This window comes from Rhagoletis zephyria, unplaced genomic scaffold (assembly GCF_001687245.7).
Source record: "Rhagoletis zephyria isolate East Lansing unplaced genomic scaffold, Rhagoletis_zephyria_1.1 Rzeph_scaffold_01859, whole genome shotgun sequence".
Lineage (NCBI taxonomy): Eukaryota > Metazoa > Arthropoda > Insecta > Diptera > Tephritidae > Rhagoletis > Rhagoletis zephyria.
Genome location: NW_016158943.1, coordinates 36074 through 58964, shown reverse-complemented (window position 1 = coordinate 58964; position 22891 = coordinate 36074). Strand labels below are relative to the sequence as shown.

The 22891-nt window shown below is 34.9% G+C and overlaps 1 protein-coding gene across 1 annotated transcript in view; it reads left to right on the top strand.

Annotated features, from left to right (window-relative positions):
- The window catches only part of Mrp5 (Multidrug resistance protein 5), a 31499-nt gene extending 8825 nt beyond the window's left edge, over window positions 1-22674 (top strand). The window contains exons 4-11 of the mRNA XM_017619390.1: window positions 15742-15901; window positions 16057-16429; window positions 16574-17346; window positions 17515-18354; window positions 18408-18916; window positions 18991-19769; window positions 19834-20250; window positions 21730-22674. Coding sequence (XP_017474879.1) covers window positions 15742-15901; window positions 16057-16429; window positions 16574-17346; window positions 17515-18354; window positions 18408-18916; window positions 18991-19769; window positions 19834-20250; window positions 21730-21768 — 3890 coding nt within the window. The 3' untranslated portion in view covers window positions 21769-22674. The remainder of the gene's footprint in view (window positions 1-15741; window positions 15902-16056; window positions 16430-16573; window positions 17347-17514; window positions 18355-18407; window positions 18917-18990; window positions 19770-19833; window positions 20251-21729) is intronic.
- Window positions 22675-22891: the final 217 nt, after the last annotated feature.

Below are 22891 nucleotides of genomic sequence, written 5' to 3'. Positions count from 1 at the left end.
TGTACATATGTTATCGTTTTTTTAACTGCTCGATTATTTTTATTATTTTTACGGCCTGTATTTGGTGCGTAAAGCAATGCATTTCAAATGCATTGGGGGAAATTGTGTGTCTACCCAGCAGGGAGAACTTTGTCTCAGATAGCACTATTTGTGATTTATAGATAAGTACGTACTAAATTTTCGGATATACAACCTTTTAAAATCGTAAACACACTACCACTCTGCAGAACTTGCCTTCGATCCCGAGCAACATACATATAAATNTCGGATATACAACCTTTTAAAATCGTAAACACACTACCACTCTGCAGAACTTGCCTTCGATCCCGAGCAACATATAAATTAGAAAAAGTATTTTCGAACAGCGGTCGCCCCTCGGTAGGCAATAGTAAACCTTCAATTGTTTTCCTGCCGTGAAAAGGCGTCGCATAAAATCCATTTGCCGTTTGGAGGCGACGTAAAACCGTAGTTTTGCTTTCCTTCTAAATAATACTAAAGGCCTTTCACGAGTAGAGTACATACATACATATGTACATTATAATTTTTTTTTGTGGCCTATTGGTACCAAATATAAAAATTGCTACAACGCATACAGATTCAATAGTCAAGATTAGGTCAAAGCCCATAATTTTTCCATCACACGATCGGGTTAAATAGTGACTCCAAATTTTGGTCAAATGCCCATTCATCTGACGAAGCCATATATACATACATATGTACATATATGTGCATACATACATACTAGTCACGTATCCGAAATGGGATGTCATTTTCAGAAATTTTCTCACAAGGCACTATGATTATAATTAGTATGTGTGTCTGTATGAAAGATATGGGGCTATATTATGCAAATATTTGAAATATTCTGAATAAACAGCTAATAAAGGTGGGAAGCTATGTACATATATCGGTAACATAATATCCCAGTGCGAAGAGGTTATGTTTTAAAGTATAAAGTCACCTAGAACCAGGAACCAAGAAAAATATAATGTCAAGAACGTTCCCATACAAGAACCAAGTGGGAACAAAAGTGTTGAGAGCAGTTTAAACGGTAACCAAATGAGAACAAAAGGTTCAAGACCGTTTCTGTAAAGAATGAAATGCGAACAAAACTCTCGGGAATGTTCTCAAGAAGAATAGAATGAGAACGAAACTTTCGGGAACNACATATAAATTAGAAAAAGTATTTTCGAACAGCGGTCGCCCCTCGGTAGGCAATGGTAAACCTTCAATTGTTTTCCTGCCGTGAAAAGGCGTCGCATAAAATCCATTTGCCGTTTGGAGGCGACGTAAAACCGTAGTTTTGCTTTCCTTCTAAATAATACTAAAGGCCTTTCACGAGTAGGGTACATACATACATATGTACATTATAAATTTTTTTGTGGCCTATTGGTACAAAATATAAAAATTGCTACAATGCATACAGATTCAATAGTCAAGATTAGGTCAAAGCCCATAATTTTTCCATCACACGATCGGGTTAAATAGTGACTCCAAATTTTGGTCAAATGCCCATTCATCTGACGAAGCCATATATACATACATATGTACATATATGTGCATACATACATACTAGTCACGTATCCGAAATGGGATGTCATTTTCAGAAATTTTCTCACAAGGCACTATGATTATAATTAGTATGTGTGTCTGTATGAAAGATATGGGGCTATATTATGCAAATATTTGAAATATTCTGAATAAACAGCTAATAAAGGTGGGAAGCTATGTACATATATCGGTAACATAATATCCCAGTGCGAAGAGGTTATGTTTTAAAGTATAAAGTCACCTAGAACCAGGAACCAAGAAAAATATAATGTCAAGAACGTTCCCATACAAGAACCAAGTGGGAACAAAAGTGTTGAGAGCAGTTTAAACGGTAACCAAATGAGAACAAAAGGTTCAAGACCGTTTCTGTAAAGAATGAAATGCGAACAAAACTCTCGGGAATGTTCTCAAGAAGAATAGAATGAGAACGAAACTTTCGGGAACGTTTTCAATGAGAACAAAATGAGAACGAAAGTATCGATACCGTTTTCAAGGAGGATTACATAAAAACAATAGTCTGGGGAACGTTCTGCTAGAGAACAAANATATATGTGCATACATACATACTAGTCACGTATCCGAAATGGGATGTCATTTTCAGAAATTTTCTCACAAGGCACTATGATTATAATTAGTATGTGTGTCGGTATGAAAGATATGGGGCCATATTATGTAAATATTTGAAATATTCTGAATAAACAGCTAATAAAGGTGGGAAGCTATGTACATATATCGGTAACATAATAACCCAGTGCGAAGAGGTTATGTTTTAAAGTATAAAGTCACCTAGAACCAGGAACCAAGAAAAATATAATGTCAAGAACGTTCCCATAAAGAACCAAACGGGAACAAAAGTGTTGAGAGCAGTTTAAACGGTAACCAAATGAGAACAAAAGGTTCAAGACCGTTTCTGTAAAGAATGAAATGCGAACAAAACTCTCGGGAATGTTCTTAAGAAGAATAGAATGAGAACGAAACTTTCGGGAACGTTTTCATTGAGAACGAAAGTATCGATACCGTTTTCAAGGAGGATTACATAAAAACAATAGTCTGGGGAACGTTCTGCTAGAGAACAACACGAGAACAAAGTTTTGCGAATTTAACGTTAAGAATGAGAGGAGCGTCTGCGTGATGCGATGAAAAATCATTTCAGTGAGAACCATGATTGCTAATTCTAAGCCAGATCATTTATCATTAATGTGCTNGGGAACAAAAGTGTTGAGAGCAGTTTAAACGGTAACCAAATGAGAACAAAAGGTTCAAGACCGTTTCTGTAAAGAATGAAATGCGAACAAAACTCTCGGGAATGTTCTCAAGAAGAATAGAATGAGAACGAAACTTTCGGGAACGTTTTCAATGAGAACAAAATGAGAACGAAACTTTCGGGAACGTTTTCAATGAGAACAAAATGAGAACGAAAGTATCGATACCGTTTTCAAGGAGGATTACATAAAAACAATAGTCTGGGGAACGTTCTGCTAGAGAACAAAACGAGAACAAAGTTTTGCGAATTTAACGTTAAGAATGAGAGGAGCGTCTGCGTGATGCGATGAAAAATCATTTCAGTGAGAACCATGATTGCTAATTCTAAGCCAGATCATTTATCATTAATGTGAACTGTCTATTTATGAAACAATTTTTCATATTCTGTGCAAAAACAGTTAGTGTCTTAAGTCTTTCGTTGGCATAATTTGCATAATAATCTTTCAGTTCTTTTTTATTTAATGTTAATATCCAAACATTTCAAACTAATGGAACGCTATGACGATAATATTGTTTTCGCTTCCTTTCTTCGCGAATAGTTCAGAGAAGATTTGCTCCCGTTTTGTTCTCTGTTAGAAAGCTCCTGAGACTTTAGTTCTAAAATGGTTCTGCGAGAGAAAGTTTCATAGACTTTTGTTCCCGTTTTCTTCTTTGCCAGAATGTTCCTTAGACTTTTGTTCCCAGTTTGTTCTCTTAGAAATGTTCCTCAAAGTATTGTTCGCATTTTGTTCTCTTTTGGGAACGTTACACAGATAGTTTTATTCTCATTTCAGTTTAGTTCTTTGGGCGTTCTTGGGAACAAAGCTACGAGAACGACATTCAGTTTCGATCATACCTTTTGTTCTCAGTTCTAGGTTTTTGATGACATAAAAAAAATATTTTATGCTACATACATTCATATAAAAAATACAAATATTGAGTTATGACACTATTGAAGTAAATGAGCGATATATATACATACATACTTGATATATCTGAAAAAAACAAAACGATAGTCGAGTTNTCCTCAAAGTATTGTTCGCATTTTGTTCTCTTTTGGGAACGTTACACAGAAAGTTTTATTCTCATTTCAGTTTAGTTTTTTGGGCGTTCTTGGGAACAAAGCTACGAGAACGACATTCAGTTTCGATCATACCTTTTGTTCTCAGTTCTAGGTTTTTGATGACATAAAAAAAAATATTTTATGCTACATACATTCATATAAAAAATACAAACATTGAGATGGATATGCAGAAATCACCGCTATCTCTAGAACCAAATATATATTCATTTTTACCATGGGATTATATGTATGCAAATTCAAAACTTTAAATCCANTCGTAAAAGAATGGAAGTGTGCGTAATTTATTTCATTTTAGAAAATTCGGAAAAAAATCGGATGGGATCTTTCCGAATTCGTTAAAATTTCTTTACGATTCAGAATACTCTGAAAAAATGGTTTGCAGGGTAGGTAGCTCACTCAACCATTACTGCATTAGAATGACGTAAAAAAAATGAGCTTTTTAAATCAAGAATAAATATTTTAGCTATATCTTAAGTAATATATTTGATTATCGTAGCTGTCGTTATACAGGTGAGACCTCGTTCTGCACCTTTTGCCTTGAAAATTTTAGGCACCCAGCACCACATACATACATATTTACATATATATGTATATAGCTTTCATTTGGATCCATATTTTTGGTCAGTTGAAATCGTAAAGTATGGCAATCGCTGAAATTTGAGCAACAAATTGCACAAAGNTATCTTAAGTAATATATTTGATTATCGTAGCTGTCGTTATACAGGTGAGAACTCGTTCTGCACCTTTTGCCTTGAAAATTTTAGGCACCCAGCACCACATACATACATATTTACATATATAGTTATGTAAGTAGCTTTTATTTGGATCCATATTTTTGGTCAGTTGAAATCGTAAAGCATGGCAATCGCTGAAATTTGAGCAACAAACGGCACACACTTTATAGCTCTACCACTTTGGTACTTCAAAAACAAAACAGTCATCAAAATATGATATGGTGCAGAACACTTGAAATTTCGATTGCTATCGAAAAACAGCTGACAAAACAAATACGAATAGGTATGGACATTTGTATGTACTTATCACGGTGCTCAAGTGCTACAAAACATTTGTAATTATATACTTACATATACATATTCATACCTATGAAATGTTTATCTAAGCTGCAATTTTCAACTAAACATTTTCAGCTTAACTTCATGCATTTAATAAGTACATAGCTAGTAGATGCCAGCTTAAAATTACCACCTGTCGGGCGGCGTTGAAATGATTTTCTAAAAATTTGTTCGACATGACAAACGATCAAATCATATGTACATTAGGGTGGTCCAAAAATACATGTGGAAAAAGTAAAGTCGGAATTTTTATGCCCCCTAGGATTGCTCTATACCGAAAAAGTATAAATCCATATTTTTTTATTTTGCAATCAAAAAAATATTTAGTGTTCGCTCAAAGCACCCAAAGTTTTCAATGTATTTTATATGGGGAAAAAACAACTTTTCTTAGAAATGGTATAGAATTCTTAAGAATCAATTCTTTTCTATCGGAAAACTATGTTTATCTGCAGGAGATTCCCAATAATAATACCCAAGTGTTTATTTAACCATTTTTTCATCGCAACTATAATTTATAGGTTCGCCAAAAATCCACAAAAACGCCGAAAAATGTAATGGGCGGACCAATAAAAAATCGTTAGTAGTTAGTTTTGGTTAAATAAACAATTGTGTATTATTATTGAAAGTCTTCTGAAGAGAACCAGAGTTTTCCGTTCGAAAAATATTGATTTTCAAGAATTCTATACCATTTCTAATAGGGTGCTCATATAGACTAAAAAAAAAATTTAAATTATTATTTTTTCTCATCTAATACCCAAAATCGTACTAACATTGTCGAAAATCTCACATGTAAATTTTGGTCCTGATTGGAGTCGGTTAAGGTGCGTCGCAAAGGTTTCAAAGGCCAGATGTCTATATGGGGACTCAAAAAATTAAAAATATTTTTTTTATCATTTAATACCCAAAATCGATACTAGGTACTAAAGTCGAGGATATCACATATAAAAATTTTGGTCCCGATTGGAGTTGGTTAAGACGTCTTTATAGGGTAATCTGAACTTTGCTCCCGTTTGCGACACGCCTTAACCGTCTCCAGCCTGGATCAAAATTTACATGTGATATCTTGGACTATAGTAGCATCGACGTAGGGGTTGACGCTTAGGAAATCTGATGTAAAAATTTGCTTCCCACATTTAAGGACCACCCTAATGTACACATAGAAATCTGTTGCACACAGAAATGAGGCAACTCACTAGGAAAATACTATACTAGAACATGAGGGGAGATTTATCAAAGCAATAATTATTTTTAGGAAAACTCTGGGTTTTTGGAATAGTTTATGGAGAAGAAATTTTATATAAATATGAGTTAGGCCGATAACAGACATATCAAATTCATAAACTTCGTGTGAATTTAGCATACAATTCTTAAGAAATAAAATGAACATCGCGGGCTTGGAGTGAAAAGTTGCTAAGTCCGTTTTTCTGATAAATCATATTTTCAGGCAAGAAGAAAGAACAATTAAAAAGCATCGTTTCCTAAAAGATCGAAGTGCTTGCTTTATTCCAAACGATTTCAATTCAGTGATGAGCAACAGAAAAACACAGAAAATTTTCATCAACGTGGTGGAATTCGGTTCATATGAAATTGTTTAAGCTTAGAAAACAGAAAATCTTTCGTTAACATTTTTGCAAAATAAGTACCTACTTGCAAAAAAAAAGATGGTTTCCGAATTTTGTATTTACTCCTGTAAAATTAAAAAAATTGACTTAGCAGATTTTCACTGTACGCTCTAGCTACATATACTCGTAACTCGAAACTTGATGAGTTTCATGTGCGTTTCATGTGGCAAGTTAAGCAGAAATTACAGTTTATTTATTTATGCCCCTTATTTTGTACCATTTACTCATGAATTCGCGTGCCTCCAAAAATTTATATATTTGTAAGCAATAATTCACAAAAAGTTATAAAATTTTGGACATATTGACATATATATATTTGTCAACAATGCGTCAGCACTAGGGCTGTGCGATTATTCGATTACTCGAGCAAGTTGGTTAATCAATTATTCGGTTAATCAATTACTCGAGTAATCAAGATTTTGATTACTCAAAACGATAATTAATCGAGTTACTTGAAATATGATTACTCAAAAAAAATAATTTTGCTCGTTAAAAGAGTTTGCTTTGGAAAATGCTTATTTTCTTTTTTACATTCTGTATATGAAAAAATTTTTTGTTTTAATTTTTGAAAACAGAAACGTTGTTTTCAAAGTATCAAGGAACTTTAGCTACTTTATACATATGTAAAGAGTTGAAATGTTGATTACTCATTTTACTCGAAATGTTGATTAATCATAAAGCAAATTACTCAAATATTTTTGTTTTTGGTTAATCAAAAATCTTGATTACTCGAGTAACTGAACTTTTGAGTAATCATAATTTCCAATTAATCGAATAATTGAGTTATTTACTTTATGATTAATTAAAATTTTGAGTAATCAATTAATCGCACAGCCCTAGTCAGCACAATAAACAAGCGTCCAAATCCAAATTTACTTATAATAAAATGTATGTACATACCCAGTAGGAAAAATAAGCAACTTAATCTTCCGCCGCTGGCCTTTACCACCACCCTGCCGAATTTCTCTTAATTTAACAAAGGCATGACAGCATTATGCCGGCAGGAATTAAGATTTTTACTACATTTGGTATCAGATATACTGCTTTACCAAATAAAGTACGTACGTAGATCGCTCGGAGTAGTTCGCCGTTCGCTCGAATCTTCGCCGGCACATTATTTTACAACTTACTTAGTAAGGCGTAGTCGGAGGTGTTCATTTTGTGCTTTACTAATAGATGACATTCGTTGGTGGTTGGTTGACATTAGTCATGATAAAAATTTTGGTATTAAAAGCTGAAAGAAAACATGGATTACCTCGTAAGATGCTTATCTATTTTCCAACTGGGTACGTATGTAAATAAAAAAAGCAATAAATTCAATCAAGTAAATTTTGTATATTGTACATAGTATGAGCCGCCGTACATATTAATGAGGGAAAAATTAAATATTTCCAGTGAAGCACACATACATACATACATATGCACATACAAATTCATAACAAATTAACACTTTAATAGTCCGTGGCTGAGTGAAATTTCAATGCCTACTCGGCAAATAAGAACTCAACAAATTTGTCGGCTTTAACAGGCATACAAACATATGTATTTGTGCATTTACATATGTACGTACTACATATATTGATAAATATATGCAACTATCCAAATACAAGTCAGACTTTAAATTTAGTTAGCAACTAAAACTTTCTTTGCATTTAAATTATCTATTTGGTTAAGCCCAAATAATACATATCGCTAGCTTAGAGTGAAAAGTTGCCAAGTCCACTTTTTATGAAAACTCATATTTTGATATAGGAGGCTAGAGAAATTGAGAATGCTTCGATTCGAAAATGGTGAAGGTTCTTGTTTTATGTTTTCTTGTTCATATTCAATGAAAGGCAAATTTGCAAAGTCCAAAAAAAAGCTCAGAAAATGCAATAAGTTTAAAATAGGTCGAAATCTTTTAATTGCTTTTAATTTGCTCTAAACAAGAAAAATGTTGTATTCAAAGTTTTGCGAAATACTTGAAGAAAATGGCTATAAAAAGTTTTTTTTCCTCTCCTGTACAATTTTTAAATTGGGACTTAGCAACTTTTAACTCTAAGCTAGCGATATGTACATATATAACTAGCAAATAAATGTACGCACGTATAAATATGTATGTGGATACAAATATTTACAGGTGTACACAACTTGTCAACATCCAATAAGGTCAACTGACATTTGTTTTCCCATTGCAAGTTTTTCTCTCCATTTAATTTCATTCTAAGTTACTGCCTCTGTGCTTGGTTTGCATATAGATACATATGGGTAAATCTCCGGAACCGTGCGACTCAACTCTAAAAAAAAACGTAATTTTTTAAATTGAATGCACACAAATAAATTATACACCAAATTGTTTGAAATCCATTGAGGAAACATCAAATTCTTGTGTGATTAATTTTTCTTAAATGCTTAAAGAGTTATAAGTAAAAAACGAAGATGTTTGAAAACTTAATGTTAGCGATACTTCTAGAGGGCGTGGTTTTTGTCCGATTTCCAAAATTTTCAAGAGAGTATTTAAGAAGGTCGGACACAATGTGTATATCAAATTTGGTACAGATTGGTGGAGAGCTTTTCGAGATACAAACATTTCACATTAGGCGGGACACGCCCAATTTCAAAAAATTTTACGAAATACTAGTTTTCGCTTAAAATCTATTGAAAATATTATTTTGGAGTAAATATTTAAAAACTCGTTAACCACACTGCCCAAAAATCTGAAAATCCTTACATACACAAACACAAATTCGTGGCCGTATTTTAGACAAAAATTATTTTATGTATTTAGCATTTTCAACGAACTTTGTGAAGTATGTTAACTAACGATCACGCTTAGTGCCAACCTGTTATGTTTTAGTCTGTCAGTGTGCCATCAAAAAAAGGGAAATTTTTGAAGCCATTCACGCAAAGACCTATTCAGACAATATTTGTTATATTTTCATTATTTTCAAAGGCAGGCAGCTGTAAAAGCTCTTATTTTTAAATTCAATGTGTAATTAATATGTATGTAAACAAATGAGAACAATTTAGTAATTGCTGAAAGTTCAAAATGGAAAAGAACTTGAAATATTACATTTTTGATAATTACGAGTGACAGATTTCAAATTGTTACAGTTTATTTTCAATGAGGAGCAGATATGTATTTTTACATTAACTAATTGCCATGATTTTTGAAAGTCTCCGTTTTGCGCTCAAAAAGTTATACCTAAAAAAACGTACAAAAGGTAGCCAAAATGACACGTGAAAATTGTTATTTTTATTACTTTCATTGCTTATAAAAATTAAATTGACATTATTACAATAAAAAAAAATGAATAAGTTACAAAAACTCCTCACATTTTTTATCAAAATGATCCAAGTTTTTTATAAAAAGTAAAATTACATTAATAAAATTAGTTTAAAGGTGAGTGACACAAAAGCACACGGTTCCTGAGATTTGCCCATATGTACATGTCTGGTTCAGTCAATATGCAATATGAGATCAAAAACAAACTTCTTCGATGCCCAAAAATTCAGCTATAAGCTCGATCTGAGGAAAAAAATGTGTACCCATTCAAGTGAACCGGGCTGTACTTTCACGAGAAAAACTAAAGGACAAATTGAAGAATAAGGTTTGTGAAAATGATTAATCTCAAATGTTAAGAAACGTTGAAACTCAACTTGAGAATTAAGTGTTTATCAAACGTTAGAGAATATTTTTTCTTGTAGTTGTGTAGATAATGTTGTAGGGTGTAGACAATGTAATAAAGCACCAAATCCTTTAAAAGCCATCTCATCAACTTAAAGTGGTTGATATAAGTTTGTTTTTTTTTTGATTATAAAGGGGGTGATAAGAATTCTACTATTAAATTTGAAAAACTATGAGCGAATAATATACATACATATATATGTACTTACATATTAAAAAGAATAAATAATAATCTTGTAACAATGTAGTAAACAAAGGCAATTTTTTCTTCGCAATTTAGTTGATAAGAACATTTTTAACGGAAATAAAATATGCTTAAAAAATATAATGCAAAAAATATGAGCAAACACATTAAGGGAATATAATTATAGCGGCAATTTCCAATTGTTAATTGCACTTCAATCATTTGTTTGCTATTCTTTTGACATAATTACTTTTTTGTAATATGGGTGTTTCCATCGGAAGGTCTACCGCGAAAAAAAAAATTAAAGTCATATATCTAAAGTATTTATGGGCCAAATTGTCCGCCTTTTTTTTTTTTTAATATATACTGGTTATGTAAGCAAACCTCGCGGCGCCAGGGTCGAGATATTTTGAAAAACCGTATTTAGGGTCCGACTTGGTGCGAATTTCGCGTATGTAGTTGAAACATAATAAATCATAGATTTCCAAAAAATTGGCTCTGAATTGGTGCTGAAGTCAAAATACAAAGTATATTCGACCTAAAATGCATGTTTTGTTTGCGCAAAAAAATTAATTTAAAAATAAATATGTATATATAAATATTAACAAAAATGTAACGATGGAAATGTATGTTTGTCACGACACGCCACGTCTCATAACATTTTACATTTGGGGTTGTAAAAGAAAATTCTACATTAGACTGGTTCAAATAAAACTATTTTTTCAAAATCCTTTGTAAAATATTTTCGGGACAATGAAAAAGACGCCTGCCAAAATCGCAGCCCTTAATATTAGTATTTATTTCGCTCATCGAGGATTCCTATTTTCCTTTTAACTAACACAGAGAAAAAATTGTTTCAGTTTTGAAATTTTATTACGCGTTTTGAAGTCAACGTTGCCATGAGCGCTATATATTTTCTGAATGAAATGGAAGGCTGTAAAAAGTCTTTCATGATTTTTCATAAATTTACTCATCCAAAAGTAATTAATTTCATTTTCAATACATCCTTTGAGAACAAAATTTTNTGAAATTGAAGGCTGTAAAAAGTCTTTCATGATTTTTCATAAATTTACTCCTCCAAAAGTAATTAATTTCATTTTCAATACATCCTTTGAGAACAAAATTTGTGTTTAAAATGCCCAAAATGTTAAAACTTATAACTTTCCAGGAAAAATTTTGTGAGATTTAGTGACGACTTAAAATATTTTGCCGAAAATTAAAAGAAAAAACGTTTAATTTTTTATATGGTCGCTTTTAAGCTTGGACAAATTTTTGAGATTTCTTTTACAGCCATTCAATTTTCTTCGAAAATATACATATATCACTCAGTCCGATACGTTGACTTCAAAACGAGATATAAAATTTTAATGGGAATTGAAATTCGTGATTAGCGACCACTGAAACTTAATAGGTTTGTTGCACACAAGCCCGCGGGATCTCTTGGGTGCAAAAAAAAAAAAAAAAAACAGTACAGAAAGCGTTCCTCACGCTAGAAAAATGGGTAATAGAGAGGGAATGCGTTCCACTGTTGGATCGCAGATCTCCTATACTTTGTGCCCGAAACAGCCATTTGAAATAACATCCATTGTTCATTTACATCCGAAATCCAATTATATAAAACACAAAAATGAAAACTATCACAGAAGTTTCAGAAAAGGTAGTTATTTGCTAATCTTATTATCCAAATAAAATAAACATAAAATCTTTGTTTAGAGCTGATATGTTGATTCCGGGCAAAAAATGTGTTTTTTTTTNTTACATCCGAAATCCAATTATATAAAACACAAAAATGAAAACTATCACAGAAGTTTCAGAAAAGGTAGTTATTTGCTAATTTTATTATCCAAATAAAATAAACATAAAATCTTTGTTTAGAGCTGATATGTTGATTCCGGACTCAAAATGTGTTTTTTTGCGTTCTTCACGCTCTGCGCACTTTTGGCACGTATTGACACATTTTTGACACTTGTGAGAGAGTAACTTATTTTTAGAAAGTGTGTAGAACAAAGCTAATAGTAAGGATTGCGCCTTTGCAAGTCGTCCTTTTTCAAAGAAAATATTTGGAAAAAAATCTATTATTTTTGAACCAGTGTAATCTACTTACTATACATATCGTTAGCTTAATATAGAAAGGGTCCTAACTCATATCGTCGCTGAAATACAAAAAGCTGTAACTAACTAAAAATCCCAAATTCACTTTTTGAATTATTAAATGTGATGTATTTCATTGAATTATAAGTCCCCAAAGCTTTTTATACAATACAAAATTTTAATTAAGTAGTTACGGCTTTTTTGCATGCCAGCAACTATTCTATAATAAGGCAACAATATACTCCTTTGACTTTTACAAATTTTCTATTCGCAATAAGGGAAAGTTACCACTGTATAAGATGCCGAGAGGCAAGCTACCAAATCAAATCGGATACTATTTATTGGTTGAATTCTAAAAAATCAACGGTAACTTTTAGCCACTTGACTCGAATTGAAGTGGATACCAAATTTTGTACTCAAAAAAATCCTAACACTTTCGAGAAAAAAGTTTGAAGTTTAGCTGAAAATTTGTTGCACTTTTTTTATAATTTTCTACAAATTATTAAACTTGGGTTTATATGGGGTTTGTCTGAGAATTAACTATATTTTAATAGAAACATAAGTGGCACACAATATCACTTTGAAATGGCGTGCTACAGATATGACCGATACTGTATATACATATATACATATGTGTGTACATATTCTATTCAAAGCTTTCTAACTGATATCTATGNTTGTTGCACTTTTTTTATAATTTTCTACAAATTATTAAACTTGGGTTTATATGGGGTTTGTCTGAGAATTAACTATATTTTAATAGAAACATAAGTGGCACACAATATCACTTTGAAATGGCGTGCTACAGATATGACAGATACTGTATATACATATATACATATGTGTGTACATATTCTATTCAAAGCTTTCTAACTGATATCTATGTATGTAATATCTCGCACGTAAAACCAAACACTAATTTAGCAAGACGCTATATTAAAATGGATTTCAGATAAGCTAATCGTTTATCATTTATGTATGTATGTACATATGTAGTGGGCCTGTAAACATTTTCAAATTAAAATGAACAGTGTTAAATATAAACACTCAACTGCACTTTAATACGAACAATGTTTTTTCAAAGAACCAAAATGTATAATTTAAATTGTACGCTTCTGTTATTTGAAAATCGGTTCAATAAGCGAATTCCCCCAGGGGACGAATGGGAAGCAGAAATAATTATATATGCAGTGTTGCCGTTGTACGACTGAGGGGGCAATTCGACCCTTTTTAAACGCCTTTTGTTCAGACTTTTTGAAAATTTAGATATTTTAACCTTTTTCCAAAATTATGGGGGACTTTTGCCCCCTTTCAGAGATTTTTTTCAGGAAATGTTAACAGAATCATTCTATTAAAGAATATGTCCTCCTGCAAGTACGAAAAAATGCATCACTTATAACTTTTAAAGGAAATGCAACTCTTCTTGCAGCAACTCGATTTTTGTGTGCCAAAAATAAAACCGACATCAATTGCCATATACAAATTTAAGAGTACCGTTAATTTCTCATGATCCAATTATCGGATCTAAACCAAATATGTATGGGACCACCTCTGCGATACCACCTTTCTTTTGCGAATTTTGTTTATATTAACACCTTATACTAGTATTCGATAAAGAAGTTTGTTCTCCAAATTTGAAGCCTCATTTCGTTATTGCTCCCACTGTGCGTTGTTTACTTTTACTTGAGAATTGTCAAAATCGGCAAACCTAAAGTAGCGGTACCACTGATGACGTCACCTATACTCTCTACATTGTGGAATTTACTTCTTCTTATTTTATGAATTTATTTATTTCGCAATCTCGCTAAAGATAAACATTTTTGTAACTTTCCATGGCGTTATGATAGCTTTGTATAAAAATGGTACTGGGTCCCATCTTAACTCTGGAAGCTACCATACTCTTAATCAGCTTGTTTATTCAAGTTAATATACAAGATCGCATAAAACATTTTCAATGACTGTTGAATTTGATATTGTACTTTAGTGTAATAATATACATACATAGATGCTATATAACAGCGGTGGGCAATTGTGACTATTTGCTTGGAAAACCGTAGCTCTTTTTACTTTCATTCTATTGAAAATGTTCATGACTTGGAAAAATATTACGCAACTACTCTTGTATATCGCTTAATAAGGGTCTGTGTTGGAGCTCCAACTTAGACAAAACTTTTAGTAAAGCCTCATCCGTTTCTTGTCTAAAAATATAACAAATATCTATTTTAAATAAACTTCCAAAGCTGTCGTGCTTGATGGCTTTCTAACTGCATGCTAAAAAAAAGTACTTTACCTGAAAATTTAAAATAAAAATCACAAATCTGGGCCACAGCCCAGAGCGGCCAGCCTCTTTGGTTTTAATATCCTAAATAGAGTTCATTGAATTCAGATTGCTCGCTAGGTATCTATAATATTTTTTTTAAGAGGCGGAAGTACCTAAAGCCAAACCCCTAACCCGTCAGTGTAGGACTTTACCTATGTGCACTGTCTCTTCGCCTACCTTACTCTTAGTCTTAGTCTTGCTGGTGTACCGGAGAAAAGTGCCGTTAGTGTTACTACTCTCGCCAGAAGTAAACGCTTTGCGCTTTGAGGTCCNAACCGCTTACACGCAAAGCTCATTTAACAGATTCCTTATGTGACAAGTCTTATGCAATGCCAAGTATGCATAACTAAGCCTTTAGTCTTGCTGGTGTACCGGAGAAAAGTGCCGTTAGTGTTACTACTCTCGCCAGAAGTAAACGCTTTGCGCTTTGAGGTCCATCAATGTTAGGTCAAGTGTAAGAGGACATGAATTTTCTCCATTTTCTAGTCTTTATACGCTAACATATTTCTACCGCTTTATCGATATGATAGCGCTGGTTCAAGGAGCTAATGCTCTGATCCATATGCTGATATGTAACCATACTCGTACGTTTATAGGTTGAGGCTAGTATTTAGTAACTATTTTGACTCAAAGGCCTTAAAACCATCTCAACAATTTCTTAAATGGCGCTCTCTATAATAAAGTTTAACTGCACGTTCGCCTAAAAAAAAAGCTCTGCAATCCCGGAAATGGATTTATTAGGAGTTTTGTGGAGGGCGAAATTTCAAGATATTCGACAGAGTTTTAAAGCCATGTCTGCCTAATAGTAATATCACTAAGAGTTCTTTAGTTTAATCTAATATGAAACATAAAGTCAACTCCTTGTACTTATGCACATATGTACGTATGTATAATTTAATGCTTGCAGCCGACCTGGGAAGCAAGCTGAGCGTTGCCTGGGAGGCGGAGATCGATAAGAAAAGGCAGAAACACAAGGAACCCAATCTCGTCAGTGCTGTGCTGAGCGTATTTGGTGCGCGCTACACGGCACTTGGACTTTTATTATTGTTTGTCGAAGTGGGTCTGCGGTAAGTAAGGCGGAGAGTATGTATGTATGTTAACTATGCATGCCAGCTAATCTTGAACTAATTTATGTTTGTACAAACATACGTATGCGTATACTATTTGTCGTCCCCTCAACCAATTTATGTATGTATTTATTTATTCATTTATTTACACGCAGTGTTACACAGCCTTTGTTTCTTGGTGGCTTGGTTAATTACTATGCCCAAACGAGTAACAATACGAACACCACCACTGCCTATCTCTACGCCCTGGGTGTGATTCTCTGCAGCGCATTTAGCGTGATTGCATATCATCCGTATATGTTGGCCACGCTACACACGGGCATGAAGGTACGCATCGGCCTGTGTAGCATGATTTATCGAAAGGCGCTACGTTTGAGCAGAACAGCGCTAGGTGGCACCACAACCGGTCAAGTAGTGAATCTGATATCGAACGATGTGGGACGGCTGGATACGTCACTCATACACATCCATTATTTGTATCTGGGGCCGATCGTGGCTGTAATTATAACAATACTCATGTATAGAGAGGTATGTAACGGAATTAAGTATTTATATGTACATACATATACGTGCAGGTTGGCAGTGCTTCCATCCTACCGGCTCTGCTAATTCGCGCCATCGCTAACCGCGGTCGTTTGGTAAATCTTTTTAATTTTTTTCTTTCGCTTTTAGATTGGCGTTTCTTCGCTGTTTGGTGTCGCCTTCATGTTGCTCCTCCTGCCGCTGCAAGCCTATCTTGGCAAAAGGACGTCAGTGCTGCGTCTGCGCACAGCGCTGTGTACGGACGAACGTGTACGCATGATGAACGAGATCATCTCGGGCATACAGGTGATCAAGATGTATGCGTGGGAGAAACCCTTTGGTAAAATGGTGCAGTATGCGCGTGCCAAAGAAATGTATTCTATACGCAATGTTAATTACATTCGTGGTATATTGCAATCGTTTATGATGTTCATGACACGCTGCTCCGTCTTTATCAGCTTGGTGGGATACGTGCTGTTGGGTCAATTCTTGACGGCGGAGAAGGCTTTCGTCATCACAGCCTACTATAATATATTGCGTAACGCAATGACAATTTACTTCCCCATGGCCATATCACAATATGCCGAGACAATGGTCTCCATGAAGCGCATACAGAAGTATTTGTTGTACGAGGAGACAAAAGTAAAAGATCGCTCAGGCGATAATGAAAATGAGTACAATAAAATCAAGCAGACGAGTATTATCGAAGAAAATGAAAAAACGCTAACATTGAATGGCAGTCTAAAGCCAATACAGCCATCACCGCAGGAGATTAAACATACACCTACTGGTATTGAAATACACAAACTGAAGGCAAGATGGGATCACTCTTTGACAGAGTACACGCTGAACAACATTGATTTGAAAGTGAAGCCGCGCACTCTGGTGGCTGTAATTGGACCCGTGGGTTCTGGAAAGTCAAGGTAAGTACTGCATAAACAAAAAGGGTTTGAAAACTTTTCGCGATGTCCTGAGTGCGAATTTTGTTTACATAATAAAAAAAAGGGGTCGGAAAGTTTTCCGCTTCTGATATTTGCGAAAAGCAAGTTAAAGAACACCTTAAAAATCCTAAAAATAACTTTTCTTTACAGTTTAATCCAAGCCCTTCTTGGCGAACTACCAGCTGAATCGGGTTCCATCACAATCCATGGCTCCTCCTCGTACGCCTCTCAAGAGCCATGGCTTTTCACCGGCACTGTGCGCCAAAATATACTTTTCGGCTTGCCAATGGACAAGAACCGTTATCGTACCGTGGTGAAGAAGTGCGCACTGGAACGCGATTTTGAACTGCTGCCTTTTGGCGATAAAACGATTGTGGGTGAGCGTGGCGCCTCGCTTTCAGGCGGACAGAAAGCGCGTATTAGTTTGGCCCGCGCTGTATACCGTAAAGCCGATGTTTATCTGCTGGACGATCCCCTCAGCGCAGTTGACACACACGTCGGACGGCATCTATTCGATCAATGTTTACGCGGTTTTCTGCGTGAAGATATTGTTATTCTGGTAACGCATCAGCTACAGTTTCTAGAACAGGCCGACATCATCGTGATCATGGATAAGGGTAAGATCAGCGCAGTGGGTACCTATGAGTCGATGCGTAAAAGTGGGCTGGACTTTGCTAAATTGCTAGTGGCACCAGATATGAGTGCTGATGCGGATGGCGGTGGTGACTCCGGTGAGAAGAAAAGCTTGTCACGTCAAAATAGCCGACAGCGACAGAACAGCATATCTTCAATGAGCTCGATAGCAGACTCAGCGGTCGGTGATGCAGCCTTGCAGGTGCAAGAGAGTCGTGAGGAGGGCAAAATTAGTTGGGGACTTTATACAAAGTACTTCACAGCTAGTGGCGGTTACGTGCTATTCGTGATAATCATGTTCTTCTGCGTTACCGCGCAAATACTGGGCTCAGCCGGTGATTCTTTCCTGTCCTATTGGTGAGTTATGAACGAAAGGGTGTAGCAAAACTTAAGCTTTGTATTTTTCACAGGGTCAACAAAAATGAACAAAAATTGGATACAGACAGCAGAGATTTTGGTGATCGCATTATTGGCCGCCTGTATGGCCGTGACGTACGCTTAAATAGTGAAACGGATCCTGTTGATATTTACATATTCACAGGAATTATTGTGGCTACTGTGATTTTTTCGCTAGCTCGCAGTTTATTATTCTTCGTATTGGCGCAACGTTCGTCGATTAGTTTGCACAATACCATGTTCCAGGGGCTTACACGCGCGGCGATGTACTTCTTCCATACGAATCCGGCTGGCCGCATCTTGAACAGATTCTCCAAGGATATGGGTCAAGTGGATGAAATCCTGCCGTCGGTGATGATGGATGTGGTGCAAATCGCTTTAGGCTGTGCAGGCATTGTGATTGTAATATCGCTGGTGAATTATTGGAACTTGCTGACGACAGTCGTTCTAGCGATCATTTTCTATCTCTTGCGAACATTTTATTTGCAAACATCACGTGATGTCAAACGTATCGAGGCAATCAGTAAGTCTTGAATAATGATTTTGCTTCCTCCATACTTCAACTAATACAAATTTCCTCTTTTCTACACTACGCAGCACGTTCACCGATCTACTCGCACTTGGGCGCCTCTCTGAGTGGTTTGCCGACGATACGCGCTTTTGGCGCTCAAAAGGTTTTAATAACAGAATTCGACAACTACCAGGATTTGCACAGTTCCGGTTATTATATGTTCTTGACCACGAGTCGCGCCTTCGGCTATTGGCTCGACTGTTTCTGTGTGGCTTACTTAGCTGTGACCACGCTAAGTTTCTTCTTATTCACACCCGATAATGGCGGTGATGTGGGTCTGGCCATCACGCAAGCCATGGGCTTGACTGGCATGGTACAGTGGGGTATGCGACAGTCGGCCGAATTGGAGAACAATATGACATGTGTGGAGCGCGTAGTCGAATATGAACAGATCGAACCTGAAGGAGAAATGGAGAGCCGACCTGGCAAAAAGCCGCCAAAATCATGGCCCGAACAGGGTAAAATCAAATTTGACAAACTCAGTTTGCGATACTTCCCCGACCCGAAATCGGAACGTGTGCTGAAATCACTCAGCCTGGAGATAGAGTCCTGTGAAAAAGTGGGTATAGTGGGACGCACTGGCGCTGGCAAATCTTCGCTCATAAATGCGCTCTTTCGGTTATCGTACAATGATGGTTCCATAATTATTGACACGCGCGATACCAATGACATTGGCCTGCACGACTTGCGTGGCAAAATCTCGATTATACCGCAAGAACCGGTGCTCTTCTCGGGTACAATGCGCTACAATCTCGATCCTTTCGATGAATACGCAGATGCGAAGCTATGGGAGGCGCTTGAAGAAGTAAGAAGAAATGATTTTTTTTTTTTCGGTCGAAGATTTACGTTTATTTAAAACTTGTTTATAGGTTAAATTGAAAAGTGTGGTATCCGAATTGCCGAGTGGTTTGCAGAGTAGAATCTCAGAAGGTGGCAGCAATTTCAGCGTCGGCCAGCGCCAGTTAGTGTGTCTAGCACGTGCCATACTGCGTGAGAATAAGATTTTGGTGCTTGATGAGGCGACAGCAAATGTAGATCCACAAACTGATGCACTCATACAACTGACAATAAGAAGTAAATTCAAAAACTGCACGGTTCTCACAATCGCCCATCGGCTACACACAGTTATGGACTCGGATAAGGTGCTGGTCATGGATGCTGGCCGAGCAGTCGAATTCGGTTCGCCATTTGAATTGTTAACTGAGAGCAAGACGAAAGTATTCTATGGCATGGTAAAGCAGGCGGGCAACTCCACATTCGACAATCTGCTGACGGTGGCACAAAAGGTAGGTTCTTCTGAATATGGGTTAGGGCTAATATGGAGACTTGGGTTATTCGTAAAGTAAAGTAAAGAAGAGTAGAATGAAGTAACGTGAAGTACACAAGAGTAGAGTAAAGTAAAGCGAAGCAAAGTAAAAGCAAGGAAAAAGTTAAACAAAATTTGTCGAACTGGGCAATTCTTGAAAATATCTTGATAGGCGCTTTTAAGTCTTTCGAAAGACTAATTGATAGATCTGCCATCGAGTACGTCCTTGCGTTATTCTGTTTTGGCCTAATTCATAAAAAATAAAGTAGGTTTAGAGAGTTTTATAAATTGACGTTTTCATACATTTTTCAATTTATAAACCTTTTATAAAGCTACTTTATTTTTTATGAATAAGGCCATTTGTCTATTAGCAGTAAGTTTTCCAAAAATCAAAAATTAATAGAAAATTTAATTTAAAAAAACTAACAAAATTTATCAAATTAAAAAAAGACAAAAAGTAAATATTTTTAAAAATTAAATCAAAAAGCAAAAAAAAAGTTTAAATAAAAAAGTTAATGGTAAAAAAAGTTCTAACCATTTCTAAATAAATATGACTCCTCCGCCACCTATCGGCAAAATTTTTTGGTGGAGTTATTCCTTTTCATGTAATTAATACATGTACGTTCTAAATACAAACCAAATCGGATTATAAATACGGGGTTTTTATATACATATTTCGACTCCTGTGTGCCCTATGGGATTAATTTCTTTCGTATTGCATTATCATCGGGTTCCGAGCGAACTGTGAAATTTTAAGTCTCTAGGTCATCGGGAATTTGGTCAAAAGTTGATTGCAAGATTTGCCCCTAATAAACATACATACATACATACACACAGCGCAAGTTAAATAAAAGCTTGTAAACGAGAAAAAGCTTTAGGTAAAGTTTCTTAAAATTAAATGAAATCAAAGAATACATATGTACATATATTTATCATTTTAAGACAATACAAATTAAAAAAGAGTAAAAAAATACATAAAATAAGTTTATAAAAATTAAATTAAAAAATATATATATTTTTTACTTTTTAAAATAATTAATTAATAATGAAACTTAAGGAAATAAAATTATAAAAATTAATACAATTAAAAAATCCGCTGCACGAGGATTTGAACCTCGGATCTTTGGAATGGCACTCTAGTGCTTTGCATCTCCATTTGGAACATGCTCAAGTGCTTTTTGTCAAAACAGCTCTTCACCAAAGGAGCTTTTTTTAAGACTTTCGTGTCAGAGCTTTTAAACTATCTGACGTGCTATATTTCAATTGTCTTATAAAAGACTTGCAACTATCTTAGCCAGAATTGCCCTGCAAGTTGAATTTTTTAATAAAAAAAAATGTTAACATAAAAAGAGCACATCTGCCAGTACAAAAATTTAAAGTTAGCTGCCAGATACGAGTTAACGCTCCACTGTAAAAACCACCCTGTGTATTAACCTTTCAATTTCCTTATTTCTTTCAGGCGCATGAGGAGAACTTGCGCGCGAAAAAGGATACTTGACATTTCTCTGTTTCTGTACCGAAAGTATTCAAAGACTATTTACTTAAGATTCTAGAACCGATAGCAAATCATCCAGCAAATGCGCGCATACAAAAAACTCTCACCGATGCGACACACCACAAATTCCTTGGATAGCAGGAACCGACAAATGGGAGAGGAGTAGGAAACGGAAACGGAAACCGAAGCGGTAATGCGAATGGGAATGGGAATGGTGAAACCCGCAGATTATCATATCGGGGCTTATTTTTATATAGTACTTAATGAAATTACGAGTAACTAAACTAGTATGTAAATGAAACAATAATGTATTTACATGTATAAAGACAATTTAAGGCAATTAGGGGCTCAAATGCATATCGACTAACACAAATACATACATACATACATATATTATGTGCTACATTTGTGTATATATCACGTGGTGTATGACCAAAATCGACCTGAAAATTGTAAATTCTACATATTCACAAAACAATTGTGTAGTATGTAAATTAAAAAAAAAAATAGTTGTAATTGTAATTGCTTTAGCGCGAAAAAAAAAATTAATCAAAAACGAAAAAAAACTTTGTAAAGTGAGACAATAAAAAACCTAGTATAAAATAACAGATGAAATAATTATGTGGGTTTGCCTAAAACTCTGAGACAAGTGCTGAACGCAGGGTCACTAATAGGAAAATTGTATGACACAACTATGTTTATTGCAGATGAATTTAAACGATGAGTTCAATGCCATAATAAAAATATGTAGTTAAAAAATGGTTTCCCAAATTAAATTAAATGAGATTTCAAATGCACGTACCAAATAATTAGCTGCACTTTATAATAAAAAATTGAATTGAAAATTTGACCTTCATACACCTTTCCTCAAATTCATTTGCAATAGAGTAGTTATTTGTGATCTTTTGTGAAAAATAACAACAAAATTTGCTTTGTAAAAATGCACTGTTCTAGCGATTAGCTCGTTTGCATATAAACATACATACAATATAGTAAATCGTACGTGAAAACAAGACATATAATTTGTATGTGTTCCAAAAACTCGATGACAATATTAGGGCATTAACTTTGTGGTTTTAAATTAAATTTTTTTTTTTTTTTACCCACAGCAGACAGAAGCTTTATT